The sequence below is a fragment of the Mercenaria mercenaria genome, chromosome 19, assembly GCF_021730395.1.
Source record: "Mercenaria mercenaria strain notata chromosome 19, MADL_Memer_1, whole genome shotgun sequence".
In the NCBI taxonomy this organism is placed as follows: Eukaryota; Metazoa; Mollusca; class Bivalvia; order Venerida; family Veneridae; genus Mercenaria; species Mercenaria mercenaria.
Genome location: NC_069379.1, coordinates 5894391 through 5907473, shown reverse-complemented (window position 1 = coordinate 5907473; position 13083 = coordinate 5894391). Strand labels below are relative to the sequence as shown.

Genomic DNA, 13083 nt, shown 5'->3' with positions numbered 1-13083 from the left:
TGTTGTTTTTTAGACCAAAACCTTTGTAATGTTCGTGATGACCTATTTTAACTTAAATGTGGGGAATGAAAAGTTTGCTGCCAGTTTATTTTCATACATATGCTAATAAAATGGTCTAAGTATAAAGATCTTATTAGTTTATACTAATTTATTTTAGTTAGATTGTGATGAAAGCCTCGAGCTTTTTCATATGACACTAGCTTTTTTCAGGAAGCAGACTGAAGAGTGGTTCAAAAATGCATGGTCGTGATCCCAATGGGGCTCGAACCCAAAGCCCCCCGGTTGTGCGGCCGGCACCTTAATCACTCCCTTAAAGGTTTTATTTCAAAATGATTACGAATGAGTTATATTACAAAGTTGCTGTGCTGTTTATTGGCCTGTAGGATCATTTTGGTGATTTTTTGTAGGTAGTTTTACAATAGTGGTCCTAGGGCAGCCAGACAGTGAAGCATTTTTGGGTGAGAACCTAATGCTGCGCTGGCAAGGAAAATGGCCTTGGATGAACCTATTGGCCCAAAAGTACAATTAATTTCCCATAGAGTTACATATAATATACCAATGCAATACTTGACACAATGTTCAGGAGACAAAACCAACTACCTTCTCTATAGAAATATATCTGAGAAAAGCACTAAATTCCGTTGACCTGCTACTTTCCTCCTCACATCTGTTAGAATGAATAGTGTATTGCATTTATTCAGAATGAAGTGGTCCAGTCTACAAGACTGCAGAAGGTCATTTGCAAAAGAAATTATTTTCAAGCAATTTTTACCATTTTCTCTTTATTTACACCGGTTCTATAAAAACTTTGGTTACTTTCAGAAGCTCAGGATATCCACTTTCAGTCAAACCTGTAATAAAATGAGGGACTGCTTTTTTCTCGGATTCAAAACAGTTGAGTTACGGAGATTTGTACATTGTCAGCTTGATAGAAGGTGTCTGTAAATATGATGGAATAGATCCAAGCTCAGCACTTCTTGTCCATTTAAAATTGGTTAATGTGATAAACTTTCCTTTCCCATTTTAGCTCGACTGTATTACTACTATATGAACTAGGAATTACATATTTACATATTTTTCATTTCTTAAAAATTAGCGCGTGCTATATCTTTTTGAGATTATTTGTGCGTACATTCAATTTCGTATTTCATGCCATTTATTTGATCTTGCTTATGTAACATTTTTCCTTTTTAGCAACCAATAATAATAATCTTTTAGTGATTGTTGCAGTGATTCAGGTATATGGCTATATATACATTCTCGACAGATTTTGCCTAGGACAAGTGTCTGCAGCTGGAAAGTCAATTTTGATTTTGAAATTTCAGGCGTGTTGTCCTGTCAGCATGATGTCCCATGGCCATCTGACAAACTTAGAACCTGGCACACATGCGCTTTAATGTTTAAAAGCAACTAATTAAGCCTCATAAGCGAATATTTAATCGATTGATCATTTACACCGTTTTGTGTACGCGTATCAAAAGTACACTATTTACTATATCCCTCACACGATCAAGGAAACTTGAAAGCGACATTTTATGATAACTGTTTTCAAGATTTCAAAATTTTATTTCAACTGACCTATGGTACTCTGGATATAGACGATTATGTACAAGAAAATGTAACACCTGATTTCATTGGTCAGTGAATTTGGTGCATTTCTGGTATTTTGTATGATCCGAGGGTCATACTAATTCAATTGTCTTAAAGCTAAATAATATGTCTTTAAGTTAATTAATTTAGTACGACCCAGGGTCATACTAATTTGAATATGTCCGACCCTGGGTCGTACTAAAGATGGCGGCTGTAATTGAGGGTCATACTTAATCGGAATTGTCTTATTAGAATATGTCCGACCCAGGGTCATACTAATTGGAATATGTCCGACCCAGGGTCGTACTAAAGATGGCTGCTGTAATTGAGGGTCATACTAATTCGGAATTGTCTTAAAGCTAATTGGAATATGTCCGACCCAGGGTCATACTAATTGTAAATATGTCCGACCCAGGGTCATACTAATAGAATATGTCCGACCCAGAGTCGTACTAAAGATGGCTGCTGTAATTGAGGGTCATACTAAATCCGGAATTGTCTTAAAGCTAATTGGAATATGTCCGACCCAAGGTCATACTAATTGTAAATATGTCCGACCCAGGGTCATACTAATTGGAATATGTCCGACCCAGGGTCGTACTAAAGATGGCTGCTGTAATTGAGGGTCATACTAATTCGGAATTGTCTTAAAGCTATTTAGAATATGTCCGACCCAGGGTCATACTAATTGGAACATGTCCGAACCAGGGTCGTACTAATCCGAATTGTCTTAAAGCTAAATAGATTTATCTTAATTCAGGATCGTACTTATTCGATTTAGTATCATACAAATTGAAATTGTCTGACCCTTGGCCGTACTAAATGATATAGCTTTAAGCTAATTCTCAACCAGGGTCATACTAATTGAAATATGTCGGCATTTTCGACCCTCACGGTACGTCATATACTAAAATAAGTATTAAATTTATAAAGCAGACGATTTTCATGGAACACCGGTTTTTGGTAAACAGCTGATTTAAACAATGTCACGGCCGCAAAAACAGCTGTTTAACATTGTACCGGTGATTAAATGTGGTGATTAAATGTTGCATTTAAACACGCACACCGTGATAAAGTAACCCGTTCAAAGATAATTTGGAAGTTCTGGAAAATGTTAACAGAACAAAGATGGTTTATGGTTGGCGTAAAGCTTCTAGGTTGGACACCAGTCAAATCCCTTACCCTGCCTGCGAAATTTCTATAATGGACTTGTCCATCTTTCAATTTGGATAGTACCATTAAGTGTTTTAAAAGGGGTGCTAACCAATAGATACTGACTGAATGTCGAACAGTGCAGATCATGATCAGACTGCACGGATGTGCATGCTGATCGGGATCTACAATGATCGCAAAGGCAGAACCAGTCGTGTCCAGCATGAAAAGCTTGCCACTTGTCAGTTGCAGGAAAAGGAATGCTAGAGATGCTAGAGAACAAACTTGGTTTTATAACCTTGGGACAAGATCTCTCTCATTTGTTTCTGGACGACACTCTCATCTGTTATAAATCTTAAACAAATAGTCAAAATAAAGTGATTTCATGAGTTTTAGGCAATCATACCCAGAAATCTAAGCCAATTTGCTGGCTTATTGGCGAAATTGTCTCCCTTGAAAACAGCTTATCAAGCGTATCGATTAGCCGTTATGGCTGATCACTACCAAACAGAATGTAAGCTTCCGCAGGTCTATCACAAGTAGTCCAAATATAAATAGTACTAATCTTTTTTCCTTTCCTAGAGCATTTTCTCGGCAGCAACGTGCTTACTTTTACTCTACCGCGTTTCAGTATGTATCACTTTGCATTCTATTGAAATCGGCATGTTCCTACCGCATGCTAGGTAAAAATGGCGGCGTAAGAATTTAATGTCTCGAAAAGAGAAATTGAAAGAAGCGAAAAGTAGTAAATTCAGAGGGTTGTATTTAACGAACTGTAGTTTTCTTATATAAAGGTTAACACCCCCTCTAGTTCTTTATGGGAATATAAGTCTCTGAAAATCTGATATGCTAGAAAATGTCGAAAAACCGTTATGAAGTAAGTGGATAATCTGATATTGTTGTGAATGATAATGAACAATCACCATTTTTGGCATTTGTAATGCGTATAATCACGATGGCTGATATGTGTAATGAGTAATCACTATGGCTGGCATGTGTCAGTGCGGATCCACTATTGCTGGCATTTGTAATGGGTAATCCATAATAATTTATCACTATGGCTGACATGTGAAATAAGCAATGACTATGACTGGCATGTGTCAATGCGTATTCACTTAAAGTTGTCATGTCTATTCAATATGTAAATTATATTTTTGAATATATCATTATTTTGCCGCCAAAAAGTTGCCATCACTGAACATAGATAAACCGACTAATATTTTGTCTCTTACAAGTGTCAAGGATTTTATGAACACCAATTTTCCATGTCACAGTATAAATGATTTATGATACGACAACGTCCCACAAAATGACATGTATTTGAACTTTAAAAAAACCTTTGGAAACTAGTTTGAAAATATTCATTGTGTCGTCTCAACTTTTGGATTTCAAATCCGCAAGCAGTTTTAAGAGACATCATTTCAATACTCTCCTCTCAATAATAGAATTCTTTTTGCGGAATTTGTCGAATTACCTCACTAAATTAGAAGCTGAAAAACTATGTTCGAGTCTCCTTTAATCGGGTTGAAAAAGTCTACTGAATACAATACCTTTTCACGACACAATGTCCTACGAGACCAATTGTACACTTGACCAATTGTGCTTTCTGTCTGTCTTTTCGACCAAAAGTCTTTCGATGAATAGTCATAGATGCGTTCCAGAGATGTTAAACAGAAACGTTTCCCAATGATTTGACGGGGAGCTATTCTTATTTTATACAAAATTCACCAGACTCGCGTGAGGGGGGGGGGGGGGGGGGGGGGGTATGAAGGGGGGTTATTTTGGCATTTATTAAGCCCGTTCAGTGGTATTCAATTTTTGTGGCAAATTTATACGATATTTCCGATAATAGGTTAAATAGTTAACAGACAACGATTTTGTGAAATGCCAACCTAGTTTTGTTTTCGATGACGGCAAACTTAGTAAACAGAAGTCGTCCGAAATCGGCGACACTTTGCTCAGATATCCATTGGCGAGGATCTTTCTTCGTGTGACCGATATCCTAGACGTGAGATTCTCAGCACAAAAATAGATTGTATGAATTCATTAAAATGTAAGAAATTGATCTGCGTTTTTATCGTCTGCAAACGGCACGTGATCTTTGATTTGACCTATTTATATTTTTGACTTTTATTTATACAAGTCCACAAATAACACAGTCTATTTTTAAAATTCTATATTGTTTTCCTTTATGTTTTTTTTTAAATGCAAAATAATTAATAGCTGTGAAAATATAGCTTCGGCTAATGCGCATGCGTATTGTTATACAGATTACGATGAAACATAAAGGATAAAAATCACAGTTACATCGTTTTTATTAAACACATACGAAGCATATCTTTAACCATGAAACAAAATAGCAACGTCCGAAAGAGCACTGGCGTGTGAGAATGCTGTTCCTCCTGAAATAAAGATAAACAATTATACTACAGATAAACATTCTGACGAAAGAAAAACATTCGGACTAAAGATAAACGATCGAACTAAAGATAAACAAACGGACTAAAGATAAAGAATCAGACTAAAGATAAACAATCAGACTAAAGATAAACAATCGAACTAAAGTGAACAAAAGGACGAAGATATACAAACGGTATAAATACAAACAAAAGGGAAAAGCATGAACAAACTTACCGGATAAAATATGCACAAAAGCATGAAAAAAATATGCTGTAAGATCGGGATGTAAACTCAATGTCTGGGATTTAGATTTAGATTTAGACGTTTAGATTATCTGAGCTCAAGAGCCACATACACGTTATCTCTACTCTTCATGCTCAATAATCATTCAGACATTTACATGTTAAAAAATCATGCTTCATTAAATTACAAAAAAAAAAAAAACAATACATATTAACAAAAAAGACAAGATCATTAAATTTATCTTCTGAAAATGATATCTACGTGACATATCGTGTCGTCTGCATTTGATGCTGCTACAGCTTCGCCCTGAAAATACTTTCCCTTCAAAATAAGTCAAAACAAACATTATTTGAGTCCATCATTTTTAAGTTGAAATACAAATCATTCCAAAAGATACATCCACTGAGAGAATGAAAACGTTTACATCTACGGTCAAGTATTAACGTTTTTTAAACAATGTTTCTTAAGTAAATGTATTCACACATTTAAAGTAGAAAATTGAAGTATGGCATTTTAATCCATAGTTTTGGACAGTAAAAATCTAGATAGTTTAACCATTTATCTTAGAAACGGAATATTTCGAAATGCAACTCGGTCATAACAATGATGAATAAATTAACCTTTCATCTGATTTTTACACTATATGAACTACATTTGTTCAGGTTTAGGAGGTAACGAGGTTCTCCCGAGTTACCGAAAAACAGTTACTCGGGAGCCAGATATTTCATCCGCACATTCAGCTAGTAATAGACTTTTTCCTTACATATTGTATTCTTTGATTAAAGGAAGAAAGATTTTCTTTTGTGCACTTTTTAACTATAGTAGTGTAGGGATTTACGCATTCTATCATAAACTGCAACACATGAGTCATCTTAAACCCAGTGATGTAAGACGAGTTTTTTAGCACCGACAAAACCAAGGAAAATCCGTTCTAGCATGGAAGAAAAACTGATCAGATTACGGCAATAAATCTGTCTGCATTACGTTATAATTTAGTAATTTCTAAAGCATTCGCTAATACCACAGTCACACATACGGCGCGGATAGCTACGTCTAGCCACGGGTAGAAACATAGTAATCCGTATCTATCCGTATCGATCCATACCTGAGCCGTACTGTAATGTAGTAATTCGTATCAATCCGTACCAATCAGTACGGCTCAGGTACGGATCGATACGGATTACTACGTTTTTATCCGTTGCTAGACGTAGCTAACCGCGCCGTATGTGTGACTGTGGTATAAAATAAAAATATTGTAGGAGCCTCACGCGGAGAGTACTGAGGACCTCTGGTGCCTCAATATTAGTGGATAAGAGTGTTGTATAAGTGCTAGGACATATTAAGCCAACGTACGTTTAACATATACTTAGTTTCCATATCGTACTAACTTTCGCATTTGGTGCTTATTGTTGGTGTTTTCAGACATATTGATACATCTCCATAGATATAAAACAATAAAGCTTTTTAAAAGAGAAGTTATAGTGTTTCGCCTTAGAGTGAGGTTGGGCGCGCACCATAAACCGGTTTAAGCTCCCCAGTGGTGTTTTTGCCACTGACCGTTCCAAGGCGGTGCCCCACTGTGTTCCTTTGTTTGTTCGTTTTGTCCTTGTGTGTTTACTTTGTGTGCGCGCATGTGTGTATGCTTATTGTTCGTCTTGTCCTTATGTGTTGGTTTTGAGTGTGTGTGTGTGTGTGTGTGTGTGTGTGTGTGTGTGTGTGTGTTGTTCGTTTTGTCCTGATGTGTAAGCTTTGAGTGTGAGTGTGGTGCACGCGTTTGCGTGCTGGGGGGTTCGTTTTGAGGAGGCTGCGCTTTTGGTGCGTGGCACTCCCTGTTTGATATTTTTCTTTGTTTTTAGATGCCATAGTCAAGTTGGGTCCCGTGCGATTGGAAAAAGATTAATTTTGACGTATACCTATTTGTTCCGCCATGTCTGAAATTCATTCTTTAGCCATGACGCCAACTGGATTGAGTTATGACTTCATCGAAATGGCAGTCATTTTTTTAAAATTAAATCTACATATCTAGCTATCAACACCTTCAAATGATTGATCAGAGTTGCTTGCTTTTTATTCTAAGTGAATATTTTTTAGTTTATATCCTAAATATACATAATTATCTCGCATTATCATAGATCTATATTGAACAAACGAAACGTCATTTATACAGTATTCTAACACGACTAGCATATAACCTACATACATGTAGAGCAAATAATTCTGCAATAACCCATGCGCGTGCAATGACGTCATCCGATCCAGGTGCTTAGCACGGTCGCTAAATTAGTTACTATCTTTACAACACTGTTGATACTAGAGCTAGTATGTCGTGTTAGAATCGAAATAACAAGTTCCAAAATTTGATTTATCGTAGAATAACCCGAGTTTTTCGTTCTTATAATGCGAAACAATATACTACTCAGGCCTACGGATTTCGTGATCTATTCTTACGCATAAGAACTCAAAACACGGGGTATTCTACGATGAACTGCGTTTGGGAACATGTTATATCTTGATTAAAGATAAATAATGCCAAAATTTTATATCTGATGATGAAATAGAAAAAATAAACACGTTTTTGAGTATGACGGGTATGGTGTAAGTTTCTAATAATAAAAACTCATAGATGTGTAAGTGAAAACAAAATGAATATATTACTCCCCTAAAAGACTGGAAGTTTGTTTTGAAAAAATGCTTGTTGATTACTTCTATGCTGTATAGCAGTTAAATGTAAATCAAATATAGAAACTCGTTTTGTATAAAATAATCATCTTTTCTGACTGAAAATAAAATCAATATATTTAAAAATCCTAAAACCAAAACCAGAATCACCTCGCCGAGATCTGAACTCAAACCCTTCGAAACATTATATACCAATTGTAAAAAAAGTTCTACACGTAGACTATCTACGAATATTTCCGAGCGAGTGGGCTCCTTTGTCTTAATTGAAATTTAGTCTAGTGTGTACATCTCCGCCTGTTACATCTCTGTGAGTAAATAGTATCACTATCTTGTAAACATTTGAAAGAAGAACGAACTAAAAAGTCCCGAACATTTTTGGCACGTTTAAATGCTAGAACTGATTTGAAAGTATGTAAAAATGTTACACTTTCATTCTTTGAAAGGCATAACAAGTCCCAGTACTTGTGCATGGCTCCTATAGTATAGGTAAAGAAGGATTGTACCCAATAACAAACGGTATCAAAGAGTTTTAAAGATTTTCAGTAGTATTTAGTGCCTGTTCTTAATCTGACTGAAGTACATCTCCTATTACGCTACGCATAGGATCTGAGAACGACCTATTCATAGCCTCGTTCTGACGACCCTTTCGCTAGCGAATCAGAGCTTAACTTACAACATTTTGCAAATCTACCTGTAGCCTTGACTTTTGAAATTTACAATTCTTATCTCGTAATGTAGCAGATAGCCGGTTAGCTCAGTCGGTAGGCCACTTGCTTTCTAAGCGAGGGCTCCCGGGTTCGAGCCCTAGAATGACTGCACATTTTTCTTACTCTTTGACATTCGAACAAGTCGTCTGATTGATTAAAATACAAATAGCAATACTGGAAATCCAAAATATACAGAAGACGTATGTGAATGGGTCGTTCTCAGATCTTCGTTTAGAAGATCAAGTACTTTAGTCAGATTGTGCCTGTTCTTGCCTTAACTTTGACACTTTTTCAACAGTTCTGTCAGCAAGTTCACGTGGATAATTTCGTTCTAGAATAAAAGTCTGACTTTTGGAAACAGTTATAATTCGAAATAATTCTTCTATACCTTTTTGTTTGGCTTTGAAGTATTCCATCTTTACAAGATTTGGGTTGACTAGAAGAATATTCTACATATTGATGAATGTTAGTATTTTTCACATAAACACTTGTTTCAATATATAATGAACCAGTCTTTCTAACAGTCACATCCAGAAAGGACACCTCCTCCAGAGAAATAGCATGTGAAAATTTGATCAATGGAATTTATTGATGACACTAATGAATTTTATAAGAATGGTCCCAGATCAAGAATATATCGTCCAAGAATCGGAACCATAGCGTCGGCTTTAGATCTCTTGAAAGAGTCGTTGTTGTTTCTTGTTTTTTTTGTTGTTTTTTTTTGTTTTGTTTTCTTTTGGCCTCTGTAAACATGTTTTCGTGGGCAGCGGAGCGTGCCCACAGATTAACCGTACCACTGATTTTTACGTAATTCAAGTTTGTTTTACTTTTTGAAAACTTCTGAGATCACATTTTTAACACGGAAGTCATTTAAGGCTTATAAATGACCCATGATTAGTGATTTAAGGTTAGTGCGCAGTGATCAGTCTTTTCATGCAAGTGATCTTTAAGCTCTTGTTATAACTAGAATCTCTAAACATCACATAATTATCAGTTAGTCCATGACCTTTGCCCATATTTTCTGTTCCAGTAAAAGTAGTGTTTCCCCATTGCTTTGTTAAAAATGGTTTTAATTCAACAAAGATTTTGAGTTTTACCCCTTGATTTGGTAAAGAAGGGTTGAAAATGTTTATCTATCAAAAGTATTTCCAAAGTAGTATGACCAAACTTAAGCTAACTGTTCATGTCCATTGCCAGAAGCTGTCAAGGTCAGTCCTCTCAGTAGCTATTTCAATGAGATTTTTAAAAAAAATACATTTCCTATTTTTCAAAATATTACTTCATTTCTTAAAGCAATATCTTTCTAAAAATGTTAGAAAATTAGTTGAATTTATTGCAAAAAAGATTCTTCTCCATAAAACTGTTTTTCCTACTTTTTCTCTCTTGATTGAAGAAAAAATGTAAACAAAAGGGAGACCACTACTTCCAACAAAGGGATAAGTTTCAGAATGCATAAATAACAATGTTTTAATTACTTCCCCTTTAGTGGTGATAGTAACAGAAAGTGAATAATTGCTTCTCCCAAAGAATTTCATAACTTCCGTTGCGCATGCGAAGTGAGCACTCTTCGATTGAAAATTTTGGAGGCATATCGCTTGTAAATGCTGTTGATAATGATTATATTTCTGCAATAATAGCCTACTTGCAAGGTAGGCCTAATCCATCATCTGTAGAAATTTCTTTTTGTTTGCTGCTCTAATTATAAAATCGAAATTCATTTCCAACTTTCTATGTTACTAAATAAAAGCAAAGATTCACCGATTTTTAAAAACAATGTCTTTTCCGCCGAAAAAATCACCAGTGAATTTATGAGTTTTCAAACGAGCGGCACTACCTACTTTCAATCGGCGGCCGCCATATTTGTTTACATTAAAGGTCAAGGTCATTGAAATACCTATTCTCAGTGCTTTGATTTTAAATTATAATAACAAGAATGAACAATAATAACGCAAATATTACGGATTAAATAAGAGGAGAATTAAATTGTTATTTCTGCGCACGCTTAAAATTGAAGATATCAGTAGGTATTTCCAAAGCATTTAGCAAAAAGTGAGCTGTTTAGTAAAATTAACTTTCTAAAATATAGAAAAAAAAGAAGAAAAAGAAACACTGCTTCAATGTTTATATCAATGGCGTTCACCTGCATATTTTGGTATCAAAACTCCACATTCAAGTAGGAAAATGACTTACAGGGACACGAGTTCTCATTGCACGGTTGAGTTTCGTTCCATGGACCAATACAATTTTGGCCACGAGGGGCATCAGGTGGACTGAACACGCACGTTCTATTTCTCGTCTGTTCTCCGCCGCCGCAAGTTCTTGTACACTTTGACCATCTTAACCATATCGAGAAAATGCCGTCCACTTAAATTGAACAAACATCTAATGGAAATCTATGTGATTGCTTTGATACAATATAACTTTGTGAAATTGCTATCCATCTAAAAATTAACAAATACCGAAAAGTAACTTATCACGAGGACTGTAATGCACTGGCAAACCATTTAGTGAAACATGTTTACACTTTGCTAATTTATCAGTCCATTTTAATCGACCACCTGGCGGGGCGTGATTTCGCGACGGTCCATTACATTATTGTGCAGGATATGTAGTATATTCGGAAACATGATTTCTTATTCACTGGCCACCTAGCTTACACAGTAACCACTGTAGCTCTACCCATTTTGCTCGGTTTTTTTTTTTGTTACTACCATAATTTTCATAAGCCAGAGATTAACTCCGCCCCACCAGGTCAATTAAAACGCACTATATTATAGATTAACTCCGCACCGCCAGGTCAGTTAAAACGCACTATATTTGTATTGCTTTGTTGCGTACTTCACATCCAAAAGAATTAACTATAAAATTTGATTTTTTAAATTAGATACTGTATGTAAAATTGACTTTGACGTGAGTTTATTGACACATAAACTTATTGCCGCATACATGAATGCAAAGCATAACTGTAAAGAACAAAATCAATTTTCATTTGATATCAACTTTTGACAATAAATGGTTTCCGTACGGGAGAAATGAATGTTTTTATACAGAAATATTCTCTCGAACTCACAGAACCAGTTTGTTTCAAATTACTAAAGAATTAAAGTATTAATTTCAAAGTTAACAAAAATAAAAGTAAAGGTGCGCCATTTCAAATATGATCTGATTGAAGTATAGTTCTACTTAACCTGGAATACTGATATATTATGCCTAAATAACATATCTAAAACTAACAAAACGCCCAGGGATCGAACTCACGACCTAGCGATCAACGCTCTAAGTGCTGAGTTAAGCGGGCGGACCCCTGGTAGAAAGTCAGTGCCATATAACAGAAACCTAAAAAAGACGTATGCGTATAATTTGTTCATATTTACACATCTAGCTTCATGCTGGCTCTCGGGACATTATTGTACTAGATGTGCCATTATGGTCGGAAGGCACATAAGCAATTCAACAAAAAGACCTGGGTCCAGTTGTTCGAAACTTTAACCGGCTGTTAAACTAACCGCTGGTTTAATTATGATTCAAAACACTGGTCTTGATGGAAGAAATTTGTATGATATTTTGATTTTATTGTAAAGATTTTTCAAAGTTCATAATTCTTATCTAATACATTTGTTTTTCTAACTCTCCTAAAATGTCGAAATGTAACCCTAAAAGTTAATCAACCGTTAGCTTAATCGCCTGTTAAAGTTTCGAACAACAAGGCCCTGGAGTCTTTGGATATACATGTAGGTTCTTATTAGATATGACCAGTGATAAGAGAGCAGCTCAACATATGCAGTATATGTACGATATTTTAGTTTGTGAAATACGGGCATAGTACATCTTTAATCCAAATATACAAATATAATGACTTTTAGCAAACCTGGGCATGTGTCGTCATTACAAGTCTGATGCTCATTGCCTGTCCCGACACAATAATCCCCCTGCGGCATGTGTTTTTGGAAGTGGCAGTCACGGTTGCGGGTTTGTACACCTCCTCCGCAAGTGACTGTGCATGCGGTCCAATAAGACCATGTTAGCCAAACACCGTCAACTAAAACAAAAAGTAATACATGAATCGTTTATATTGTGTCTTTGTTAACGGACACAATTTATCGTGGACAGAAACCCATTCCTCATTTCTAAGAATGTGGACATAATCTATTTTAGATAAAAAAAAAAAAAACTTTCCTCAATTCTTCGAAGAATTACATAATCTACTTTAAAGAAAAACTTTCCTCCAAATAAACAAAATAGTTCCTCTTTTCGTCGAAGATGGAAATTTAACGTCTTCATGCTTTGGGGTATTGTTTCAGTGATAAGTAAT

The 13083-nt window shown here is 35.6% G+C and overlaps 1 protein-coding gene across 2 annotated transcripts in view; it reads right to left on the bottom strand.

The window, feature by feature from the left end:
* Positions 1–5039: 5039 nt before the first annotated feature.
* LOC123542957 (thrombospondin-2-like) overlaps positions 5040–13083 on the bottom strand; it is a 30574-nt gene continuing 22530 nt past the window's right edge. For both annotated transcript variants that reach the window (XM_053531530.1, XM_053531529.1), the window contains 2 exons: positions 12640–12810; positions 5040–11135 (listed from right to left, as the gene is read on the bottom strand). In XM_053531530.1, coding sequence (XP_053387505.1) covers positions 10927–11135; positions 12640–12810 — 380 coding nt within the window. In that variant the 3' untranslated portion in view covers positions 5040–10926. The remainder of the gene's footprint in view (positions 11136–12639; positions 12811–13083) is intronic.